This window comes from Aspergillus nidulans, chromosome VI (assembly GCF_000011425.1).
Source record: "Aspergillus nidulans FGSC A4 chromosome VI".
NCBI lineage: Eukaryota > Fungi > Ascomycota > Eurotiomycetes > Eurotiales > Aspergillaceae > Aspergillus > Aspergillus nidulans.
Window position 1 is genome coordinate 2766186 of NC_066262.1, and position 24144 is coordinate 2790329.

A 24144-nucleotide genomic window follows, 5' to 3' on the forward strand; every position below is an offset into this window, starting at 1 on the left:
CACTTGTGGTGAACTTCTGCTGCCCCAGCGGAACCAGCGCCGAGACGTGCACCCGTTCCAACAATATCGGCTGGCGGTATATTGATATCGTGCTCGGGAGCCTCTGTCTGATCATGTCAATAGCGTGCTCGTTCGCGCTGGAAATGCATGAATCACCTAGATTGCTCGTCCCCCAGGGGCGAACTGAAGATGCAGTGGCCGCTTTAATAACATTAGCTTTAAGAACAGGGCTGATTATAATGCAGACCCTAGCCAGTTCTGCTGCCTGTTATGATCAGATCTCAGTACGGACGTGGCTTGAAGAGATATCCTCTATCAAGGAGCTTTTCCTGGGACAACGGAACCTCCATCTTATGAGCTGTTTGTTCTTGCTTTGGGCTCTCGTTGGGATATGGTACACTACCCTTTCTTCCCTGATTCATCTGAATTACTTCCTAATATGGGTATCCAGCTACCCCCCTCTTCAACGTCTTCCTCCCGTAATACCTCGCTTCGCACGATGCAAATCTCGGCAACGGCAGCAACTATCAAACATACCGGGACCTAGTTCTCTCCAGTGTAGCAGGAATCTTCGGTCCATTGCTCAGCGCATACCTCGTCCGGGTTCGCAAACTCGGCGACCGAGGCACACTTTTTATAAAAAGCTGCATCTGCGCAGTTTTCGCCGGTCTATTTACACAAGTTCGAACAGATGCGCAGAGCATCGGTTTCTCGTGCATGATTAATTTCTGGCTTAATGCTTTGTATGCGGTTATATATTCGTAAGCCTATCCTGCCGAGCGTTCGGTATCTGTATGCTGATCTTGCATTGCCTACCAGATATACTCCCTCATCCTTAGAAACGAAACACCCCGAAGTTGGATGCGGGTTGCTTATGGCTTGTGGAAGACTGGTCTCCATCTCTGCGCCGTTTATTGCAACGTTTGGGGATGTTACGTCGGGCGTACCGCTCTGGGTTTCTTGTGCTATGTACGTGTGTATGGGGCTGTTAGGGCTTGCCTTACCGCTGCTTGAATGATTCTATTGGAGCTGGAAATGCCCTTGAACAAGTGGATTCAAGTCACTGAAAGCTTCTCTGCTGGTGGGATGTCTGCTGAGATACTAAATGCTGAGCACTTAGGGCTAGAGTATGAGGTTGGTGAGAAGAGGTCTTGGGTAAGACCATAATACACTTTCGGCGAGTTTATACTTGGAAATAGCGACGCTACCTATTCCAAAACCAGGAGCAGTATCCGAGCATGAAGCATTGATATGAGCTTACTTGATGGTCATGTATTACGCCAGACATTTCCCCAAGCACGTCTTCTGTCACGTCATTATTTAGGGCAGTATTTAGAGCCGCCAAGCGCGCAGCTCAGGCTACAATATCTCCATCAAGATTTAGCAGCGGGCTAGCGTCTTGTCAAAACTGGCATCTGCCAATGGCCGCTGATATCGCGATATTTAGCAAGCATAGCACATGGCCTGGGCGTTACCCACAGTGGGGGAAAACTCCACCTGCAGAAAGGAGTCTAGATAGCGGCGATATCCGAAGCTGCATATAAGGAGCAGCTGTCGATACAAGAGCATCAAGTATCGCAAACTAGATCAATCAAGATGGGACACTCTCCAGTGACTGTCAAAGCCGATGCTGACCCAGAGCAAAACTCGGACCAGCTAGTCCAGAAACCAGTTTCACGCTTGACGCGATGGTATCGTAGCGCTCTGTTCAACGTGATCATAGTCGGGTTGATCTCGTTCACACAACCAGGGATCTGGAACGCTCTCAATAGTACGCCCTCACCCTGATTCAGGGCTACTGCCGATGCTAATAAGACAGACACCGGTGCCGGCGGCCAACAGAAGCCCTACCTGGTTAATGGCGCCAACAGTCTGACCTTCGGTATCATGGTCTTTGGCTGTCCGTTGTTCTCTATTCTCGCCAATCGCTACGGCCTTCGGCGGGTTCTTATCCTCGGTACACTAGGATACGCGCCGTACTCAGCAAGCCTGTATGTCAACAATCGCTACGGCACGGAGTGGTTCGTCCTCTTTGGGGGCGCCACTTGCGGGATCGCGGCTTCTGCACTATGGTCGAGTGAGGGAGCAATCGCGTTAGGGTATGGAGGTGTTAGAGATCGAGGCAAGAATAGTAAGCTCCTCCCTTTTTTTCCCCCCTACGTATATTCTCCTGGAGCGGACATGTGCTGATGGAGACAGCTGGCATATGGCTTGGACTGCGCGAACTGGGCCAACTCATCGGCTCCTCAATCCAGCTCTCCCTGAATGTCAAGGACGGCGAGCGCGGTAAGGTTGGGTACTCGACGTACCTTGTCTTGATTGCGCTCCAATGCTTGGGACTCCCACTCGCCCTTCTCATCTCGCACCCTTCAAAGGTTATCCGGTCCGATGGCTCAAGCATTCCCGACCCGACGAGACAGAAAGCTGTCCTCGGCGAGTTCCGCAAACTCTGGGCTCAGGTCAAGAAGAAGCACATCCTTCTGTTGATACCAATACTGGTTGGATTCAACTGGAACAGTACATACCAGGGGATCTATCTGACCAACTACTTCAGCGTGCGCGCGCGCACTCTAGGCTCCCTGACTTCGGGCATCTCGGCCACGGCCGCCAATATGTTTTGGGGCTGGTTCTTTGACACACAATACTTGAGCCGGCCCAAACTGGCCAGGATCACATGGTTCACCTTTGCCACTATCATGCTTGCCCTATTTGGATGGCAGTTCGCCAACGAGAAACTGTACGATGATACGCAGCCAACCATTGACTGGGCGCAGCCAAACTTCGGCCGCGGATTCGCAGTCAACGTGCTCTTCCGATTCATGAACGAGTCTCACTATATGTTTGTTTATTGGATCCTTGGTGTCTTCAACGACGATCTGGAGACGTTGACCTTGACGGTCGGGATTGTGCGCTGCTTTGAGAGCGTAGGATCTTGTCTTGCCTTTGGAATCGGTGCTGCGAAAGTCTCGCCTATGGTAAATCTGATTGTTGCCTTTGTCATGTTCGTTCTCTGTATCCCCTCGACCTCCTGGGTAGTGTTCATGGTGCCGGAGCATCCAGAGACTACGCCCAAGGATGATGAGAGTTCCCAGGAGCCGCGTCGGTAGTTGATAATCCCCAGAGCCAGACGTCATAGAATACCATCAGTGATAAGTCTCTCATTCTTGATTGAAGAAACTACCTGTATCGCGCAACGCAAAGGCTAACAGCTCTTTTGCTGGCATTGGTTTGAGGCTTTGCAGACTCGCCACAAGCGCAATGTTATTCACTAGTACAGCCCTAACTCGGCCGTTGCCTCAACGTTCAATCTCAGTAATAATCTTGGACATGCCTATTCTCTGCTGATATACAGCATCTCATTTTCTGCGACCTTATGCAGCTACATTACGAGGATCAAGCAACAGCACCCATGATGCCAAAGAATAAAACTGGAACGAAGCAACAACCACAACCTGGATGCGGCTTTGTGCCTGAGGCAATTACGGAGCTCCGCCATGTCACGTGCTTGGCGCTCGTATTCAACCGCAGCATAGCCTTGAGGCTTCGCTTCATCCCACCATATGCTGACGCCATCATTAAACATAAAGCAGCCGCACAAGGAGATGCTTGAAGCCGGCTTTATGACTCTATTTTTCTAGTCCTTAATGTCTCCACAGCGGATGCCCCGAAAATGGCGCTCTCATCCCCACGCGCCTTCCAGAGCACATTCAAAGTGACACTCCCCGACAGACAGGTCCAAACCCCTTACCACGCACGGCGCGCTCACAAGAAGTCGAGGAATGGCTGTCTTGTCTGTAAAGGCCGGCGGGTTAAAGTGAATATCTTGCCTCCTGCATTATTTAGCCAGCGGCGTTCTGACATATTGGAACTAGTGTGATGAACGCAAACCGACATGCCTGAGGTGTGAGAACTATGGAGCAGCGTGCGTCTACGCTTCGTCTCAAGCTACATCATCATCATCGTCATCGTCGCCGTCGTCGTCTAGGTCCAGCAGTATTCTGCGTAGTGCGACTGCAAGCACAAGCAAATCTACGCCACCAAACAACACACTAACGTCTCTGTCCATCTCCGACATGGTCAATCGCGTCCGGGACACCCTAGGCAACGATCTAGCCTTGGCTCCTCGGACAATTGGGAATCGCGATGAGGCACTGGATCTCGCAGTCGACTCGTTCCGGTTCTTCTTGACTTGTTCAGTAAACAGCATTTCGACTCCGCAGATCTATCAGGTTATGAAGCGCGAGGTGGTTCATGTCGCGTTTGATGTGCGTCCTTCTTTAAAAAGCCCCTCGTTTTCTCCCATTTGGCTAGATTCTTACGTATCTTACTGTAGAATCCGTATTTGATGTACACACTCCTCGGCTGCGGGGTCCTGCACATGAACCGTGTATCACCAGGCAACGAATCTCGGGAGCTCGGCGAGGCGTACTTCTGGCAGCGCGCAGTGCAACTATACTCCGCAGCACTGCAGCACCCCATCAACCAGCAGAACATTTCCGGGCTGATATCAGCCAGCATTCTCATCGGCGTGACCTCGCTCGCCCCGCTCAAGTTCGAGATGCAAGACTCCTGGGTCTTTACTGGGCGAGGCAGCGACCTGAACTGGCTCGCTATTCAAGGCGGTTTGGCGTGCATCCTTAAACATGCGGGACAATACGTTCCTGGGAGTATATGGGGCGTGCCATTCAGCCAGAGTCACGAGATAGAGAGTCAACTCTTCCGCTATGAGATCACGAAGGGGCGGGAGGGCTTACGTCCGGACCTAGCTGATCTATGTGGTATCACCGATGAGACTGACGAGCAGACAAGTCTGTATTGGGCCCCGATCAAACTGCTATCACCCTTTATGGAACTTGAGGTCAACGCACAGATTGCATCGCAGTGCACGACCTGGATGGGAAGGCTTGAACCGTCGTTCGTGAATCTGTGTCGAGAGCGCGACCCTCGCGCCCTAGTAATATTTGCGTATTGGATGGGGCTCATGTGTTCGATGTCACAGTGGGTTCCCTGGGTGGAGGGAAGGATAAGGAAGGAGTGTATTGCTGTTTGCATTTATTTAGAGAGTCTTGGCGATCCAGTTATACGGCCATTCTTGGAGTTTCCGGCGGCTGCGGCGGGCTATACCTTGATCTCCTTATGATCAATGTTGATACAGGCTTTAACAAGATATGAGAAATTGTTGACGACGTGCCTAATTGACATACTAGCTAGCAACAGCTTAGAGAATAGATTCTGATCACCTACAGGACAAGCGAACTTCAACATATTACGCTCTGCTCGCGGCTTTTGGTCGTTGAGTATTGTTTCCCAGCTCATAGCCCATCAACCATTTCTTGAGGTTATAGGGTAGGGACACCTCCCTGACTTGAAGACAGTTCATTGACTGGAAAACGCTTGCTCAACTCCCCGCCGCATCAAGTACTATTAGAATCTATATCATCTATATACCATCCATCCTCGTCTCCACTGGCCCAGATTCAGCCAGACCAGTTATTCCTAGTTGAGCACCCTGAGACAGCGAACATGGTGGCGCTTCTCATTGAACATAGGCCAGCGCAAAAATCTTCCAGGTTGTCACACTCCTCGCTGTGTCGCAAGCTGAAGAGGTCGGTGGCGGAGGTTGATGGTGGATCATTTCTCCAATTGTACTTGCTCGCCGTGAATGACGCACCCGTTACTTCCCCAGCTGCGTCGTTGGGTTCACTGCCTGAAACCCAGGTGGGCCGCCAGGCTGCCTTGCTCAGAGAAAAGCGAGATTAGGGTTTGTGTTGAGCCAAGTGAGCTTCTGTGGCATAGGACCCTAGTGCTGGGGCAAGAAGTGTCGGTTGACACACTGATAGCGCCATTATTGTATAATCTTCTCGGCGACAACTACGCAGTTTCTACGAGCGAATCCTTTGCAGTTGGCGCTTCAATATTGAGCGCCCAGGTTGGCGCGGTGGATTCTGGGACCGCCATCGTCTATCGCTCTGTAACAGTATCCAGTGACAATCACTTTTAGCAAGTAGAAAAGAGTTGAGAGACATGGTTTCCTATGAACTGTGGTCAATGAACTATGTTAATATGTCTTCTGCTAGATGCTTAGCGCTTCCTGAGGATACTGGTCATTTTTGTCTGGATGGGAGCCTGGTCAGAAGCCCTAAGCGCGAGTCACCACATATGAAAACCCCGTCTCTATTATTGACAAACCAAGCCTCTACGCTGCCTTTTTGCGCTGTCGATGCTGCAATCTTGAGTCTGTTGACAGGGCCTATAAATATGCTTTGGAAACAGCCATAAGATCTGGCATCTGCGGACTTACATAGACTTTGCCTCCCTGCAGTCTTCCTCAGCCTCGACTTTCTTAGCCATTTTCTCACCATCCTTGAGTTTGCTAGCTCTCAACCATATCTAAACAGTCGAGTGTTTCCCGAACTACTTTCAGGCGATTGAGTCCTGCGAAGCCTGCTGACCGTTTCATGCACTATATTTCCACCCAATCAGCCCCGACTTCCATACAGGCTACAGATGCAAACCACCGATTCCCCTATCCTTGCCCTCCTATGCCGGACTATGCGTAGAGAACCCGATAAACTGTGGCGCCTTAGGTCCTCTTACCCTGTCCTCCAACTCCTGTCCTCCAGGTTGCAATTACTGAACAGACCTATACCGACTGGGTCCGATCGTAAGAGTGACCGTTTATGCGATGGAGTCACGTCAGAAAACCTAGACTGAGAACTCACATCTCCAGTTGAATCGTGGCTTATTATACGTGGCTAAGGCCATTATTAGGGCTACTACTATGAATACCGACTATCGCAAATAGCATGAGTACTCCCAGAAGACATATACAATCAATAATCCACGAGTCCGTATCAGCATTTTCTAGAATGATTCACTCAATAATAAACTGAGAAATCCTCTATATAAGACTTTAATATTGGTGTGCATACAAGATCATCGCGTAATGACACCAAGTGGGTATAGTGACCGCAACCTGTCAATGTAACGTGGGGAGCCATGACAAACGGAAATCGAAGACGCAATTCAGGGCTGAAATTTGCACAATTTCACGGCATTAGGCCTAACTGAGTAAGCTGGCCAAGCTGGACAATGCTTGACCCAGACTTTCTCTACCGGGTGTTTTTTCTCTTTGATATGATCAGCATATCTGGTGCACCCCATATCACTATGGATCAGGACAAACAACCCGCCGTCGCAGCGCCGGCTTCTGAGACCGAATACTTCCACCAGGTGGCAGTGCAGCATGACAGGCTGAAGCGCGGCCTCTCTGCCCGCCAGGTCCAGATGATCGCTATTGGGGGAACGATCGGGACAGGCTTATTCCTAGGAACTGGCAAAGCGCTTGCGACTGGCGGTCCGGCGTCGATGCTCATCGCATACGCGATCTCTGGCGGAATCGTCTTTCTGACGATGCTGAGTCTTGGTGAAATGGCGGCGTTTATACCTGTCGCTGGGAGTTTCTGTACTTTTGCCGGGTGAGCCAGCCCTATGTCTTACGGCTCCTAACCAACTTCGTTTCGAGCTGAACATTGAATCTGAATCTGGGACTGGGCTAACATGCAACTAGTCGCTTTGTGGATGATGCGTTTGGATTCGCCTTAACGTGGAACTACTGGTTCAACGACGCGGTATCTACGGCGTCCGATTTGGTTGCGCTGCAGATTGTGCTGCAGTACTGGACCGAATCGGACAACTTCCCCGGCTGGGCGTTCAGTCTGATCTTCTGGGCTGTGCTGATTGGGCTGAACTTGTTCGCCGTAAAAGTTTATGGCGAGGTATGCGTTGTCCACCCGCCACGGATCTTCCCTCCGCTAATCCTGTTTCCCTCAGGTTGAGTACTGGATGAGCGTGCTCAAGGTGATCACTATCATCGTTAGTGGGCGTTGTCCTCTGATCTAGCAGAATCGGCAAGTGTTGATTGCGGAAATAGGTCTTCATCGTCTTAGGAATCGTGGTCAACTGCGGCGGAAACGAATCTGGCCGCTATATCGGCGGCGAGAATTGGCATATTCCAGATGCGCCGTTCGTTGGAGGGATCGGGGGGTTCGCTTCTGTCTTTGTAACGGCAGCGTTTGCCTGTGAGAGTTTCCGTTCCTTTTTCTAAAGGATCGCTGCTAAGTCGAGATTGTTAGACGGCGGCACAGAATCCATCGCCATCACCGCAGGAGAAACCAAGGACCCAGCGCGGACTATTCCAAAAGTCGTTCTCAATGTCTTCTGGCGGATTCTCATATTCTAGTCTGTCTTTTTCACGCACTTTAATCGTCTTCTGCCGCTTTACTGATGGACAATAGCATCCTCTCCTCCCTGATCATCGGCCTCAACATTCCCCACAACTATCCCTCGCTCAACGACGGCACGGTTAAAACGTCTCCCTTCACGCTCGTCTTCGAAATGACGGGCACAAAGGCCGCCGGGAGCGTCATGAACGCCGTGATCCTCACTTCTGTTTTGTCTGCCGGTAACCACGCGCTCTTCGCGGGCGTCCGGCTTCTGTACACACTCTCTGTTGCTGGGCACGCGCCGGGCTTCTTTGGGAAGCTGAATCGGAACCATGTGCCATGGATTGCTGTTCTAGCTACCGGGGCCGTGAGTGGGCTATGCTTTGGCTCGAGTAAGATCGGAGCTGGGCAGCTCTGGACTTGGTTGCAGAAGTACGCTCCCATTCCCTCGCATTCATGCTACACAAGGTATACTGACAAACCACTGCCTCAGCATCGTCGGCGTCTCCAATCAACTCTCATGGATCTCTATCGGTATAACCAGCATCAGGTTCCGCGCCGCACTGAAACAGCAAAACAAGACACACCTGCTGCCGTTTCGCAACTTCACGTACCCGGTAGGTCCCTGGGTCTGCGTGATCCTGAATATAGTCATCGTGCTTGTACAGGGGTGGAGCTGTTTTAGCCCGACATTTGACGGTGTTAGTTTCGTGAGCTTTTATCTCGAGTTGCCGATTATGCTGGGCATGTTTATCGTTTGGAAGGTCTGGAAGAGGACGACGTTTGTGAACTCGAGGGAGGTCGATCTGGTTACGGATACATATACAATCAATGACCTTGGCGACGGAGAGGGGAAGAAGAAAGGGTGGAAGGGGATCGTTGAGTGGATTGCTTAGTATCCTCGTTACTGAAAACAGCGATGTATACAAGATCACCCTCTTAGCAGCCTTGCCTTAGCCTATATCATACATAACATATCATGGCATCTCCTACTCCTCGAGGAAATTTCGTCAAATAATGCCTCTTAAGAATATCCAGCTTAAAAACATTCACTTTGACGTTTCTCGTCGACGGCCAGCGTTCAGCCGAAGACAGTGCGTAGCTGCGCCACGTCAGGTTGTGAAAGCCGTGTACTGGGCGCTCGTGGCGGAAGTGACCAGAGCATAAGTTGATAGCCTTTCATTGGAGTCGCTGCGAGTGTGAGGTGTCTCTTTGGTGATTTGGAGAATCACATGCTCCTATAATGGGGATATTTGTGATTTAGACTCTACCCTGATGCCGTGGTGGTTGGGAGCTGTGTTGAAGATGTTACTAGAACACTACGGTGCCGAGCTGAACATTTGAAGACCGGATAAGTTAGAACAAGTGATGACAAAGGTCGTAAATCAAGTTATAGTAAGATTTGTGGTAAGCTTCCTCCAAGGTCTTAGCTCGCCTGTGAAACCGTGTGCTTTTTGCTGAGACACCGTCCTGTTGCAGTAGTACCCGGCCGTCCAGCACCGATTGTAGCTGAGTCCAGCGTGATCAGTATACAGGGTCGGGCCCGCCAAAGCTCAAGACGCTACCCAAGGGAACCCCGCCGGAGTCAGCCATTGCTCGCACGGGACGTCAAAGAACAGCCCTCCAAGCTCTGGAAACGCAGAGAGAATCGTCTCTTCCTCAATAACCGGACTCATTTGCTCAGCATTAGCCTGGCCAGTTCTAAGTCCCAGCGGATCCAGACGCTGCGCAATCGGCTCAAGAATTGCAGCAGCTTTTGAGCAAACCGAGCTTCTCGGTGCTCTGTGCATAAGGATATCCACACAACGGCGAACTAGGTTCAATATTAGAGAGCCGGACTGTATATCCAGTTGCCCGTTTCCGTGAAGGATTAGCAGCGTCGTGATCGAGAAGAAAGCGTAGAATGAGCCCAAACCGTCAACATACCACCGGTAGCTCTGGAAGAGGGGGTCGGAGGCGAGTCTTTCGAAGTTAGAGAGGATAGTCGTCGCAGCGTGCTCGCATCGCTCGGGGCTTTGGGAAAAAGGCGTACTAAAATTGGCCGTTGAAATGTACGGTCGATGGAGGAGGAGCGTGAGATGGTTGGTGTAGTTTGCGAGGATGTAGTAGTGGGCTTGATGGTACGGGTCTAAATCTGTGATAGGTCGCGCAGCAAATCGAACAAAATGGGACTGCTGCTCATTGACAATTCTTGTATCTAGTGCAGATACTTTTGCGTGCTCTGCCGGCGATGAGAGCTGACAGATGTCGAAGGCAAGGTTATAAAGGCGGAATTTGTACAGCAGATAGGTCATCTTCGTTGGGAATGCTGATGGGTCGTCGTTCGGGCACTGGTCTAATGATAGGTCGTCGTCTTCAATGTCGGCTGGAAGGTCAACTTGGGAATTGATGCGGAATGGCATGAGATTGCCGAGGCAGGTGTTTTGGATCGTGTACAGCATCTGAAGCGCAGCCCAGCAGCGTCGACGCTCTTCCGCCTCAACGCGGCCAACGTTAAGCCGCGAGGGGTCGACGGCACATCCAATGGCGACAGCTATATGGAGCGTCGTCCCGAGGAGAGACCATGCAGGTCCTTGAGCATGATTGATGGCATAAATGAGCAAAACGAGAGACTGCACGGTGCAAAGATTGTGCCGAAACATGAAGTTATCCGCCACCAGGCACCGCATTGCCGCACCCCGATACTTCGCCGACAGGCTACGAATGTTCTCGCCAGGTGACGGGTCACGGCCTAAGTTCCTGAGCAGGGGGTTGTCGTCATCTAATGCAGTAACGGAGAGGCTAAGAGTGACGAAGAGCAGAGCGAGAAAGGACAAAGAGACGGATCTTGGATCCTGTTTGAACTCTTCATATCTGGCGTGAAAGGTGGGATCGTGAAGAACGTGGAAAAGCGGCGAAAAGACCTGGAAAAATACCGACTTGAGCTCCTCTACCTGCGGCAGAGGAGGAAGCATATCGAGTAGTTCTTCAGAGACGCCGCTAAGCCGCGAGAGCTCAAAGAAGGGAAATCCGGTCGAACAGTCAGGCGTAGACCCATGCATTGCATCAATCAGATCAGCATCCTCAGAACCATTGGTCGGAACGAATCGAACATGATCCGAAGGTGTCGTAACCAGACGCCCTGATTGGCGAGCAGGCTCAGGGGTCTCTCTGCGCTCTACCGCATCTAGATGCAGTAGAGCACCTGGACTCGAGTCTGGAGATGGCAGCCGGGTCTCACTGCGCTTGCTGAGCAGTGCACTGGTGACTGCAATGTTCTGTCTCAGGAGATCTTCCAGGGCAGAGACGTCTACGAGTTTCTCTGGGCCTGATCCTCGAGGATCATAACTGTCCTGGCGGCGAAATCGACAGCTAGACGCATAGCCACGGCGAAGACAAGTGTCGCAGGGAGCTTGGTAGCTGGAGGTAATGCATCTGATCTTGCGTTGGCGGCAGTTTTCGCAGCTGATGGGGATTCGCTTCGACGACATTTCTGCCAAGCAAGTGACCTCAAGGTTCTCAGTGCGTCTAAGTTGTGGATGAAGGTTGGAACGAATTATATGTAGTCTGGGATCTAACTAAAACCGTGGGTAACGCCAATTTACGGGTTTTGGTCCCTATTTGGGGTGCGGGGTTACCATACAGTTACCATACCATTACCAGATATAGAACTACCAAGACGTCTACCAGACATTCGTACGAAATATACTCCCACAGGTAATACAATCAATTCAGTTACTGGTATCATATCATGTTATCAAATATCAATAAGCCTTCTGCATCGGCGTCTTTATCTCCAGCTCATCGACCGCCTGCGTAATCCTTTGCGTGAGTTCCTGGCTCGCCGCTATATTGGGGGCAAGCAACTCCCTCCTCCCAGCCTTATGAACTCGTCCATTTATCATGATGACATTCAGCCTGGAATGATCTTGAAGAACTGTGATATCGTCCAGCGGGTCCCCATCGACAAGGACACAGTCTGCAAAGTTGCCAGCCTTGATCTGGCCCATCTCGTGCGAGCGCATAAACAGTTTGGCGACGCCATATGTAGCCGCGATGATCGCCTCGTGGGGAGTGAAACCCAGCAGCTTCGTGAAGTGCTCTAGGTCTCTGGCGTATGTACCGTGAGGCGTCCAGGCAAAACCGTAGTCTCTGTTTGGGCGGCGCGTTAGTCTTCTTCATTGTCCGGGGGGTGGAAGACCATAGTACCCGCCAGGGAGAACGACGATTCCTCGTCGGTGCATCTCTCGCAACCCGCGGATAGCAGCCTCGAGTTCCTTCTTGTATCCGACCTTTTCGGCTGCTTCGGTGGCATAGCCGAACGCGCCTGCTTCGTAAAGGGTGGCGTACAGCCAGTTAATTGCAGGGACCACTACATGCTGGGACCGTTTCTTCTCCAGGGCGTCCATTCCTGCGGCTGTCACTAGGTGGATTCTAAGGTGGACTCTGAGATTATAAATGCAACTCACCCTCTTCGTCAATGTACGACCCGTGATAGATGATCTCAACTCCATGCTTAATGCACTGTCTCACCGAATCGCGCGCGCGTGCATGTGCGCAGAGCCTGATCCCGTGTTTATGAGCTTCGTCTACACATGCTTTGGTCTCTTCGTCGCTGAAATAGCAGTCCATTGCGTCGCGAATCTCGGTAATCTATTTCGTGAGCACGGCCCACAGCTGCAGTTCTGCTAGACTTACCGATTCCCCGGACATCGACAGCTTCACCTGATCCACGCCCAATTTGACATGTTCGCGAATCCTAGCTCATTAGCGAGTCGTCAGGATCACGGGCAGGTTCAAACATACACCTCTCGCATCTCCTCCGGCCCATCGGCGTACGCCGTTATCCCCGGCACCAGGTCGCCGTCTCTCCTCGCCATCTCCTGCCCGTTCGCAAGATACCGAGGGCCGGGGATATCTCCCGCGTTGATGGCATCGCGAACGACTACATCTAGTCTCCTTTTCGCGGATGCAGCGCCGAAGCACCTGATAAACAGTCAGTCTACCTCACTGCACCATAAAACAAAAAGCGAAGAAGAAGAAGAAGAAGAAGAAGAAGGCTTACATCGTATACCCCGAATCCAGAAAACACCGCGCACTCCGCGCCGTGAGAAGAGTGTGCTCTTCAACGCCCAACTCGCCTAATCGGCCGAGATCGCCTCCATTCCAGCTGAGATGGGTATGGGCGTCTCCAAGACCAGGGATCAGGGTGCGGCCGTTGCCATAGAAAACACGCACTCGGGGGTCTCTGAGGAGATCTTCTTTGTTGGGGACGGTGCCAACGTGTGTGAATCGCTCCCCTAATCACATCAATCTTCCCTCATAATCCCAAAGTTTAAAGGGAGCGAACCTGTAATCAGCACATCTCCGTGGTACGGCTCCCGCCCAGTAGCATCAAGGATCTTGATGTCGGTAATCAGGACTCTTGAGTCTGGATGTGTTCCTGCAATATTATATGGCTTTGGCTGGACCTCCTTGCCGAAATCCAGTTGTTCGATGTAGGCGATGTTCCTGGGGGGTCCATTGTATGGTTCAAGGGGATAATCTGGGGATGACCACGTGAGGGGCATGTTGTTCTGTTGATATAGAATTCCACGGAAGACTACCGTGATTACAGAGCTAAAGATGGCGCACTGCGGTCGATATAGGGCAAAAGTAGGAGTATATATATGCCATCGCCTGCGAAACAGCCGCTGATCTCCCCGGCTAGGTGTCCTGCTGAAGGCGTACTCGTCGATCCCTTTGGTTCCCTGAGTTGGTAATGCAAGATCATCCTGGCGAGCCAAGCGGGCACCAATCAGTGCTTTCTGTCCATTGATCATTCCGTACAACGCCGCTCTTCGCCGCTCCTCCAGCGTGATAAGCTCAAATGTCAATACTAGTGCTTTCTTGTACGTAGGTACCCCAACTCAGCAACTCCACTCCAAATCCCGGACTTCATGTGCTCCCTTCCCTAAAGTGGAAGCATCTTTCTATTCATTACATTGCTCTAAGCATCTATCAACTGAGTTCCAAATACCGTACAATGGGCTGGTTAACTCTCCGCAGCCGCACCAACAATCAATATCGCGACTTGAAAACGAACCCAGTATCGGCGTCTGTGTCAGCATCAGAGAAGACCGGCGCCTACAGCGAGCATACCGAGAACATCGCCATCGAGAATTCAATAAACACGCAATTACAACCTCAGTTGAAAGTAACCCCCTCATCCTCATTCCTTGGCCAAACCTATCCGTTCCACTCCACCACTCCCGACTCCGAGCTCCCCTACATCGACTCCTCGATCATTTCTCTCGTTGAGCAACATTGGAACAAAGCCACAACCACAGATTCAGCTCGAGCAAGAGAACAGCTGCCAGCCTGGATTGTAATCGATAACATCGTCTACGACTGCACGGCTTTCCAGCACTCGCATCCAGGCGGACCCGTCGTGATCCGCTCGTTCGTGGGGCAAGACTGCTCGTGGCAGTTCTGGCGGTTTCACGGCAGGGAACATATGATGAAGTTTGGGAAGTCGTTGAGGATTGGCAAGACGAGTGGGATAAGAAATCGGTTCGCTGAGCCGCCGAGGTATGTTGGGCTAAGCAGTGAGTTGGGTGATGATGAGTGGTGATTCCTTCGTTCGTTTGGAGTTAGATAAGTAGATGTTCTTGGGCATCGGTACGAAATAGTCTATCACTAGATTGACCTGGATCGTGGCCTGGTATGTGTTATCTTGGAGCCCAATACAGATATTTCTCTCTGTGGACCACCAGATACTGCAGGTGGAGAGGTAGGTAAGTTGGCCTCTGGCAATCATGTATAGTAATACGATAGTCAATGTTAGAACTATGCCTCGAAGTACTTAATCGTCCATGAATGCTATTGGTCTAATTTAAGCTAATTAGAGGCCCATCTGTCCCTTCTCCCTTCCATTGTCGACATACAAGGCAAGAAAATACGACTATAGTGTTCTATCAAAGAATTGCCAAACCGGGCACTTTAAAGCAACCACAAGCAATAAGCGTACTCGGCCTTTAGTGCGTAGTTCACACCTGCGCACCGGTGGCCATAAATGACAAGCCAGAAGCCGCAGACTGCATTTGGGGGGCCGAAATTCTGGCCTAAGTTACTTTATACCTATGATAGACTTGATATATAAGCGGGAGGTATAGCTACATTAGGGCTAGAAATGCTAGACTCGGCTCACCATGTCGTCCCTGGTCAAACACGCAGGTCATCCCCGGATTCACAAAGTGCTTTCCAAATATGAGTGGTATCGAAGCCACTGCCCAGTAACAGAACCTGGCCCTAGGCAGTTCAACAGGCAGAGGCGGAGATTCACGGAGCGCTCCGCGCAGACGCAGAGCGGCGAAGAACGGAGTATCCGCTGCTGGAATTTGGAGACATGCGGGGTATTGCCTACTTGTGGTTCTAATTCCCCTCCTATTTATTATGGCAGGCGGCGCTGAAGGGAATTGTTTACGCAGATTTATCATTTAATTCTTCCGCTATTGAAAATGGTGTTCAATTACTGCGCCTACGCTGATCCCGCAACCGGGGAGGACCGCATCGGCCACCTTGATCACCAATCCCTCCAAATCCAGCCTTTATCCTTCACATCAGGAACAAGGATCACCAACCTCTACCAAGTCATTGAAGCCGGCCAGGCCAGTATCGTCAGTGCCCGCGCTGAGCCCCTCCCCTTGTCCAGCGTTAAACTCCTCCCCACCATTTCCGGCCGCGATATCCTTGCTGTCGGCAAGAACTACGTCGAACACGCAAAAGAATTCAACTCCTCTGGCTTTGATTCTTCAGACAAAGTCGACCAGCCTACTGCACCAGTTATCTTCACGAAGCGGGCGACTTCGATCATTGCGCATGGCGAAGATGTTCTCCTCCACCCCGGCTTCACTGAAACCCCTGACTATGAGGGCGAAATAGGGGTTATCATCGGCAAGGCAGGGCACAAGATCCCAGAAGACCAGGCGATGGATTATGTCTGGGGATACACAATCATCAACGATTTCACAGCACGCGAGAGACAGCGCGATCATAAGCAGTTCTACATCGGCAAGTCCCCTGATACGTACTGCCCGATCGGGCCCGTTGCCGTGCCGAAGGAACAGCTCCCTGAAAAGGAGAATATTCGTCTGCAGACATTTGTAAATGGCGAGAAGAGGCAAGATGCCACGCTGGACCAGTTGATTTTCTCCATCCCGAATCTCGTCTCGACCCTGTCGCAGGGTCAGACGATTCAGCCTGGAGACACCATTGCCACGGGCACACCTTACGGTGTGGGTTTTGGCTTCCGGCCCATGAAATTCCTCAAGGCTGGTGACGAGGTCAAGGTCTCCGTCACTGGCCTTGGATCGTTGGTCAACAGAATGGCAGCGCTTGACGCGCCCAATCCGACCATTGAGCGTGTGCAAGCGTCCACGTCCATTCATACGGCCAACCAGAAAGCAAGAGGAAACAACGGCCTGGTGAAAGTAGGCTCAAAACAGCTCTTCTACCAATTTCAGGGTCAGAAGGACGGCACTCCTGTTATTTTCATCCACGGCCTCGGCGGCTCATCCTCCTACTTTACGCCGCTGCTTGATAAACTCTCAGCTACGCACGCCCTCCACCTTACAGACCTCGAAGGTCACGGCCTCTCGCCTACGTCCGCACTCAGCAGTCTTACAATCTCATCGTTTGCCGGCGACATCCGCGATGTATACATTCTTGCCGCAGGATCAAACCCAAAACCAGCAACCGTGATCGCTCATTCAATGGGCTGCCTCATCGCGCTCAAACTTGCTCTCGAAAACCTCAACCTCGTCAGCAACCTCGTTCTCCTCGGCCCGCCTCCCTCTCCTCTCCCTGAAGCCGGAAGCAACGGAAGCTTCGCTCGCGCTGAAACAGTCCGAGCCCAAGGCATGGCCGCCGTTGCGGATGCAGTCGTAAATGCAGGTCTCTCCTCAAAAACAAAATCTTCCAACCCGCTCGCTGTCACAGCCACAAAGCTTTCTTTGTTGGGCCAAGACCCAGAGGGTTATGCCAAGGCGTGTATGGCGCTTGCCCGGTCGGCCGAGGAGACGCTGGATGTTGAGGAGGTTGCCGCTAAGACACTGATCCTGACAGGGACGGCCGATGCTGTTAGTCCGCCGGCGCTGTGTGAGAAGTATGGGCAGCGGATCAAGGACTCAACAGTGGTGGTCTTGGAGGATGTCGCACATTGGCACCTTTTCGAACATGTTGAGGGTGTTCGAGGCGCCATATACCAATTTTTGGGCGTTTGAGAAGTCCTGAAGTGACTTTCTTCTATACCGCTGGTTTTTTTTAGACGGACGGGCAGTAATACTATTAGATTATAGAATAGAGACGCTTCAGAAATTGCGTGCTCAGACATTATGAGTCAGGGTTGGGAGGTATAGAATCAGTCACAAATCTTCAATTGCGCAGGTTTTAGGGCGCGGTGGTAGGGGATATGGGAAGAGTTGGAGTAGAGAACATGTATTAGAGATGAACACTATACTACCACTTGCTCATGTCCTGCAGCGGTGTCTATATCTAGCTCTAGCATTGCATTACTTCAGACGTCTGAGGTTAGTGATATTGCTCTGTCACCTGTGCCAGCTCAATATCAATAATCTTCTAATGTTTCGCTTTGGTTAGGGGGGTAAAGGGTGGGGTGCATATAGATAGATCTGAGACCCCTAAGCACCACGATTTCCAACAGACAGTGGTCGCGCTGCTGGGACCCGGTCTCGTGGCTTCACAGACTGAGGCTCTCCAGTTTTACAGACTGCTAACTATGTCTCCATTTCCTTCTCAGGGGAAGTGAAGCGTTGAGACTAGCGTGATGACGTCATCACCTACTGAGCGAACTTCTGCCGCCTCACTTCTACATTCTAGCGGCCTCAGTCGTTTCAAGACCATCTAAAAAAAGGACAGAAAAAAAATATCTTTTCAAGCTTTATGCAGCAGTTTGGTCAGGAAGTGTCAGCCATTGCCAGTCAAGAATTTTCGAGATCAACTCGCGTGCCTGGAAAACCTCTACCACTTCGCCTTTGGAACTGAAACTGTAAGTGCAGCTAGAGCAGCTCCTTTGCGCATATCGCTTGCTCTGCCTCCTTTTATCTTTTTGTCTCTTCACAAAAAGGTTCTGAGCTCCTTTCCTCGACCCTGAAACTTTCATCTATCTCACTGCACCACCCTACTTTCTCCTAATTTACTACCCAACTGTAGTTCAACCTCGATAATCGACTATCACATCCCCGCACATCTCAATCTAATCTGCTTAGCAGTTCTAGCCAAGAAGCAGAGTTCAGACGCACATTGTGCATGTAACCATGACCACGCCAACGTTGATCAACCTCCCCCCTCCTCCCTCCGACCCGGTGACCCCATCTGAAATGGGACCGTGAGTCTACAGATTTATGATTATTTTGGAGACGGAAACTGACATCTATCAGCGGAACGCCCAATTCCACTACCACATCCCTCTCCGCCCTCTCCACCACCGCCATCAAAGATGGCCACCAAGGCCAGCCCCTCTCCCACGGCCGTCATGCGCACCACTCCTCTAACGCCTCCATGAGCTCAACTAACACATTGGAAGCCGAGCGTGCTGATCGCATCTCCCGCCTAGCCGGCCTAGAGCGGGTGGCTACTGCACGGGCTGGTGGCACACATCCGGCCACTGCTACCTCGTTCCCATACACCCCAGGGTACTTTGATACGGGCGCCGGCTTAAAGGAGAGAAGCACTGTCGGAAGCGCCAGCGCGACGGGTAGCGTGGGCGCCCGGACTACATGGGCCAGCGGGAGTGATGCCTTTGACGCGGACAAAATGAGTGAGGCGGATGATGGTGTCTCCAGCGTTGGTAACCTTAGCGATGAAGGCGATGCTAGTCTTGTCGGCTTTGGTGAAGGCGCGAGTACCATGAGCGGACCGATTTCACATTCCGGCGTCAATCGGGCGTCGCCAAGTGGGCGGCCGACGAGCTCCGTTGGGAGTCCCAGGCAGAGCCGTGCGAATCCCCCGGCTTCTTATTCACCACACCTGGGATCTGCTACTCCAGAGCCTGCTCAGGATGCCCGTATGGTTGACGGAATGACCTACGATGCTGATGTGGTCGACACCACCGCGCGGACTCCGAGGCTCGCTACTCCGGGCTTCGAGAGCGCTTCCAGCGAGCATCATTAAAGTTGTCACTGGTAGCAACACTACTACATTTTCGTAACGCAGGCGTTCGTGATTGTTAGTGCCTTTCGCATCTGGAGAACACTGACTCCGAGGCCAATACTCGATATTGATGGGAGGCAAGTCTTCTTTCGAACAAGGTAACAAGTAACAATAGCTAGCGGTGTCTTTGCTTTGTAGGATAGTCGCTGATGTCTATTTTTGTCGCAATTTTGCAAGGATATACAAAATTTTTCCATATTGATCGTCAGAGATCACGCCTTCCAGCTAGATTGGCCAGCATCGAGGACGAACTCAATCCGATACGAGTAGATAGTAGATGAAATTTTCGCTTCGTGCAAATTACAGGAAAGACATTTGAATAATGAAGAAAAACAAGTGGCGTACTTCTTACTACTGCTGCAGAATGAAGTTTCACGTAGGTTGGGCTCCTGGCTTATCGCAGAATTGCCGAGTTGGGAACATTTGCCGCCTTTTTCTTTCGCCGCTCACTGTCATTCTCTCTTCCTCCTCACTCTTCCCCTCCCATTCACCACCACCCCCTCCTACAGTCGTCCTGTCCTGTTCTGTTCCTGCTGGCATTGACTTGTCTAGCATTGATCTATCTGAAACAATCCGGACTGGAGACTCGACAAGAGTTTCAACCTGCCAAGTTCAAGTGCCGCCGTCTTTGACCTCGTTCCAAGGTTCTTTGTGCGAGTCGTGTCGCCGCGAGACAGAGAAACAACTGCTCGCCACGCATAGCTACAGCCTTCGAGTCGGCCCTCTATCTCTTCGATAAGAGTTCACGTCGTCTCGTCTACCCATTCCGTTCCGTTCCCGGTACCTGGTATCGGATCGATCGCGTTTTCGCTTCTGTTTATCATTGGCGGGGAGCCTGACTTCAGCTTTAGCTCAGCAGAGCTCGACTTCTGGATTCGGAGCCACACGCGCATTTGGCTACCGTTAGACATCTGGGTTTACGATTGAGATATTTGAGGACTTGAAATGGCTGCTCCTACACAACTTGCTTGTATGTTCTCCCATTGTTCGCTTGCTGCCTGGAGCTCATTCTGGAGATCGAACAATTGCTGACTTGTTGTAGACCGCACGGTCAAGGGGGTTGGCATCTTGGATGCTTCTCCTGTGTACGAGCCCTTGGCGGGATTTGAGAGGTATAGTTTTGCGTCACTGCTACAAGGTGAGCACGTCACTAACGCGAATCCCGACAGACCTGAGGGGAACCTCCGATGCAGCGCTTATTCTCCCGACGGCCGATACTTCGCCTGGGCATCTCCCGAGAAGTACGTATTTTCGTCGCACGCGAACCATAGCAAACGTGGTTAACATATCACAGGGTTACCATCATTGATCCGTCCGTCGGTCATGTCGTTTCTACCATTCCCGCCGAGAATGTTTTCGAGCTAGGTTTCTCGCCGCTTGGAACTTATTTGATTACGTGGCAGCGCCCTACCAAGGACCCCAATGGGGACGCTGTCAAGAATCTTAAAGTCTGGCAGGTGGCGGAGCTGGAGTCGGGTGAGAACCGGATTGTGGGACAATATGTCCAGAAATCGCAGACCGGTTGGAACATCCAGTACAGCGCCGACGAGAAATTGTGTGCCCGCGTCGTAACAAACGAGGTCCAGTTTTACCAGAGCGATGATCTGTCTAAGGTCTGGAATAAGCTGCGTGTGGAGGGGGTGGCAGACTTTGCGCTTTCGCCCGGCCAGAATCTGTCGGTTGCCGTCTTCATTCCTGAGCGAAAGGTTTGTTAACTTACCAATCTCTTGGCTTGACTGGTCTAATCGTAGTAGGGACAACCTGCCGCCGTCAAGGTGTTTCTGGTGCCCCAGTTTGGAGCGCCGGTCTCGCAAAAGACGTTTTTCAAGGGTGATAAGGTTCAATTGAAGTGGAACGCGTCAGGCACTAGCTTGATTGTTCTCGCTCAGACTGAAGTTGATAAGACTGGCAAGAGTTACTATGGAGAGACCACTCTCTATCTCTTGAGCTCTAGCGGCCAGTTTGATTCTCGGGTTCATCTGGGTATGTCCTCACAATCAGCTTCTTACACAGCGATCTAACGCTCCATCAGACAGAGAAGGCCCGATTCACGACGTCAGCTGGTCTCCTACTTCTAAGGAATTCGGTGTCGTGTACGGCACTATTCCGGCCAAGACGACCATTTTCAATGTTCGCGGTGTTCCCAAACACAGCTTCCCCCTGACACCCCGAAACACCATTTTGTTCTCGCCCCATGGTCGTTTTGTTCTCGTCGCTGGCTTTGGGAACTTAGCTGGTCAAATGGACATTTACGACATGGAGAAAAACTACAACAAGATCACTACTGTGGAGGCAGCTAACTCGAGTGTATGCGCATGGTCGCCTGACGGCCAGACTATTCTGACTGCGACCACCAGCCCTCGTCTGCGCGTTGACAACGGCATCCGTCTCTGGCACGTCAGCGGAGCTCTGTTGTATAACGAGGACATTAATGAGCTCTACGACGTTTTCTGGCGCCCGCAGTCGACGATTCAGCACCCGCTGGGCGATCCGTTCAACCCATTGCCTGCTCCGCACGCCTCCGCGATAGCTTACCTCAGCACAAGAAAGGCTCCAGTCAAGCCCGCCGGTGCATACCGACCCCCTGGGGCGCGTGGCCAGTCCACACCGCTTGCCTTCCGCCGTGAAGACCAGGGTGGAGCTGCCTACGTTCCTGAAGGTACCGCGACTGGTGGCGCATTGAACGGCCCTGCCCGGCCTCGTAGGCGCGTCGTGCCTGGTGCCGAGCCAGTGGAGGAGTTCCTTCCCCCGGGAGCCGCTCCTGGAGGGGGCGTCGCCCTACCACCAGGTGCCGACCAGCCGGAGAAGCTATCCAAGTCAGCGGCACGAAACAAGAAGAAGCGTGAAGCCCGCAAGCTCAAGGAGGGCCAGCCTGAGGAGGGTGCCAACAGCAACCCTAGCCCGCCTGGGGAGAAGAAGAAGGAGGGAGCTCGTAAGAACGGACAGCAGCAGCAGAAGCAGCCAAACGGCACCAAGGCTGCTCCAGCTGCAGCTGCGACTCCGGAGCCCGTCGAGGAGGGTGCTCCCACTGTCCAGGATAAGAAAATTCGCGGACTCTTGAAGAAAATCCGCGCGATCGAGGACCTGAAGATGCGTTTGGCCGGAGGTGAAAAGTTGGAGGATACACAGATGAAGAAAATCCAGACCGAGGACTCGGTGCGCAAGGAATTGGAGAGTCTTGGCTACACTGGAGCGGCGTAGTTGAAAGTCAGTCGAGCCGAGTCAAAGGCCACGAGTTGAGCCTGTACATATTGCATGCATGCATGTGTAAATCTACCCTAACATACAGCTGCGCGCACTTGGTTTTCTTCAGCATCAAACTACACCGTATGTGTATCAAATACAAGACGATCTATTCACCTCGAGCGCCTGCAGCAATCTAGAATAACCACGGCTCAATCAATTCATCAATAGCCATCCTCAATCCCTCGCTCCTTCTCGTACTTCTGCCTATCTATATTAACCTCCCACCACCACGAATTCAGAACATCCGTACTCTCTCCCGTCTCTTGATCTACCGCCGGGGGCACCTCCTGCCACGGCTTCACCGCAAAAATATAATGCACATTCTTAACCTCCTCATCCCGCCATATTGCGCCATGCACATCCCTAGGCCTCATCGTCTTCAGCGCATTATACACGTACGGCAGCGGCACCCATTTTTCCCTGAAAGCCTCTGAGATGAGTTCCTGGTCGGGGAATGTGTAGCTGTCAACTTTTCCCGCGTCATCAAGGAAGCGCTGGATTGTTGCGAAGTGTGCGTGCGAGGGGCGTACAACGAGTAAGCCTGAGTTTAGCATCCCGACGCCGGAGGTGCAGGGGACGCCGGCTTTTTGCGCGAGATCCGGGGCCTGATGTTGAGTTGTGAAGGCGCAGTTTTCTGGGATCCTAGAGTAGATTAGTTTGCGAGAGGTAAGACAAGTACTAAGATGAAAGAAATAGGTACCAATGAGCAGGGTAATGCGCCTTTTTCATGGGATTACATGCGCACGCATGGCTAGCTGCAAATATCCTTTCCCCTGCTCCGTTCACCTCACCATCACGCTCATTACCTATTTGGTCATCCCCATCGAGCGGCACCTCCATCAACTCGTCCATATTCCGCCTAACCAGCATATCCCCATCGAGAAGCACGACTCTCTCAAACACCCCCTCCAGCGAAAACACGACTAGTTTATTCCACGCATCCTCGAAGCGTGGGTCATGCGCATACCCGTGTTTCGGTGTCGACTTCGGCTTCACAAACGGAACAGCTAGGGTAGTGATCCCGCGGCGGCGGAGTGCTTCTAATCCAGATGGTGGAAAGGAAGGCGTGTAGAGAGCGACGAATGGGTAGGCGGTCTTGGAGAGGGTGAGGGAGTGGTGCAGCGTTAGGAGGCCCGGGAGGTAGGAGAGGGTTGTTATTAGCGAGGCCCAGACTTTGGATAAGATTGTTGTTAGGGAAGTGGTTCTTGTTTATGCGGATATGGAGGTGGAGGGTGCATTGTGGTAGTGATACCCTTTCTTGGTTGCAGCTTTGGTTCTGATGAACGAGCCATAGTGGTGCTATAAAGACATGGGGACAGAGTAAAAGGATTGAATTGGGCAGGAGTTTGCGACTCCAAATGATTTCGATCGATTGCGCGATATCCATCTCCGATCCCCGCCGCCGGTTGATTATGTAAGTGATTTTAAGATTGAGTCTATTTCCGATAGAGTTGGACAATCACGATGACATTGTGCGACCAAA

The 24144-nt window shown here is 51.8% G+C and overlaps 11 protein-coding genes across 11 annotated transcripts, besides 1 other annotated feature; 7 read left to right on the top strand and 4 right to left on the bottom strand.

Moving 5' to 3' along the window:
• Positions 1 to 24144: part of a sequence feature (contig 1.49 342..206454(-1)) that runs on past both edges of the window.
• ANIA_02783 (uncharacterized protein) lies at positions 1597 to 3107 on the top strand (the record flags this gene model as incomplete). Its single annotated transcript, XM_655295.1, has 3 exons — positions 1597 to 1771; positions 1820 to 2131; positions 2200 to 3107. The coding sequence occupies 3 exons, from the start codon at positions 1597 to 1599 to the stop codon at positions 3105 to 3107; spliced, it is 1395 nt and encodes a 464-aa protein (XP_660387.1).
• On the top strand, positions 3671 to 5172 carry ANIA_02782 (Zn(II)2Cys6 transcription factor domain-containing protein; the record flags this gene model as incomplete). The annotated part of the gene is made up of 4 exons (XM_050612645.1): positions 3671 to 3814; positions 3873 to 4265; positions 4334 to 4998; positions 5061 to 5172. The coding sequence occupies 4 exons, from the start codon at positions 3671 to 3673 to the stop codon at positions 5170 to 5172; spliced, it is 1314 nt and encodes a 437-aa protein (XP_050468543.1).
• Positions 5912 to 6351, bottom strand: ANIA_11364 (uncharacterized protein; the record flags this gene model as incomplete). Its single annotated transcript, XM_050612646.1, has 3 exons — positions 5912 to 6032; positions 6190 to 6237; positions 6302 to 6351. 3 exons carry the CDS (start codon positions 6349 to 6351, stop codon positions 5912 to 5914), a joined length of 219 nt encoding a protein of 72 aa, XP_050468544.1.
• Positions 7171 to 9121, top strand: ANIA_02781 (uncharacterized protein; the record flags this gene model as incomplete). The annotated part of the gene is made up of 6 exons (XM_655293.1): positions 7171 to 7478; positions 7571 to 7778; positions 7934 to 8081; positions 8136 to 8241; positions 8298 to 8842; positions 8877 to 9121. 6 exons carry the CDS (start codon positions 7171 to 7173, stop codon positions 9119 to 9121), a joined length of 1560 nt encoding a protein of 519 aa, XP_660385.1.
• On the bottom strand, positions 9779 to 11695 carry ANIA_02780 (Zn(II)2Cys6 transcription factor; the record flags this gene model as incomplete). The annotated part of the gene is made up of 1 exon (XM_655292.1): positions 9779 to 11695. One exon carries the CDS (start codon positions 11693 to 11695, stop codon positions 9779 to 9781), a length of 1917 nt encoding a protein of 638 aa, XP_660384.1.
• ANIA_02779 (uncharacterized protein) lies at positions 11969 to 13774 on the bottom strand (the record flags this gene model as incomplete). Its single annotated transcript, XM_655291.1, has 7 exons — positions 11969 to 12356; positions 12414 to 12627; positions 12674 to 12857; positions 12903 to 12963; positions 13011 to 13190; positions 13270 to 13504; positions 13555 to 13774. The coding sequence occupies 7 exons, from the start codon at positions 13772 to 13774 to the stop codon at positions 11969 to 11971; spliced, it is 1482 nt and encodes a 493-aa protein (XP_660383.1).
• On the top strand, positions 14230 to 15052 carry ANIA_02778 (cytochrome b5-like heme/steroid binding domain-containing protein; the record flags this gene model as incomplete). Its single annotated transcript, XM_655290.1, has 3 exons — positions 14230 to 14774; positions 14960 to 14980; positions 15010 to 15052. The coding sequence occupies 3 exons, from the start codon at positions 14230 to 14232 to the stop codon at positions 15050 to 15052; spliced, it is 609 nt and encodes a 202-aa protein (XP_660382.1).
• Positions 15704 to 17467, top strand: ANIA_02777 (bifunctional fumarylacetoacetate hydrolase/alpha/beta hydrolase family protein; the record flags this gene model as incomplete). Its single annotated transcript, XM_655289.1, has 1 exon — positions 15704 to 17467. One exon carries the CDS (start codon positions 15704 to 15706, stop codon positions 17465 to 17467), a length of 1764 nt encoding a protein of 587 aa, XP_660381.1.
• On the top strand, positions 18395 to 19392 carry ANIA_02776 (uncharacterized protein). Its single transcript, XM_655288.2, has 2 exons — positions 18395 to 18591; positions 18644 to 19392. Exons 1-2 carry the CDS (start codon positions 18521 to 18523, stop codon positions 19374 to 19376), a joined length of 804 nt encoding a protein of 267 aa, XP_660380.1. The 5' UTR covers positions 18395 to 18520; the 3' UTR covers positions 19377 to 19392.
• On the top strand, positions 20118 to 22616 carry ANIA_02775 (translation initiation factor 2A; the record flags this gene model as incomplete). The annotated part of the gene is made up of 5 exons (XM_655287.2): positions 20118 to 20385; positions 20458 to 20656; positions 20710 to 21121; positions 21170 to 21398; positions 21448 to 22616. The coding sequence occupies exons 1-5, from the start codon at positions 20361 to 20363 to the stop codon at positions 22614 to 22616; spliced, it is 2034 nt and encodes a 677-aa protein (XP_660379.1). The 5' UTR covers positions 20118 to 20360.
• Positions 22823 to 23968, bottom strand: ANIA_02774 (uncharacterized protein; the record flags this gene model as incomplete). The annotated part of the gene is made up of 4 exons (XM_050612647.1): positions 23914 to 23968; positions 23468 to 23833; positions 23362 to 23434; positions 22823 to 23303 (listed from the first exon to the last, which is right to left on the bottom strand). Exons 1-4 carry the CDS (start codon positions 23951 to 23953, stop codon positions 22823 to 22825), a joined length of 960 nt encoding a protein of 319 aa, XP_050468545.1. The 5' UTR covers positions 23954 to 23968.

Coding starts and splice junctions, on each gene's coding strand:
- ANIA_02776 (XM_655288.2), top strand. CDS start 18,521: ATGACCACGCCAACGTTGATCAACCTCCCCCCTCCTCCCTCCGACCCG. Junction 18,592..18,643: donor ACCCCATCTGAAATGGGACC/GTGAGTCTACAG, acceptor GACATCTATCAG/CGGAACGCCCAATTCCACTA.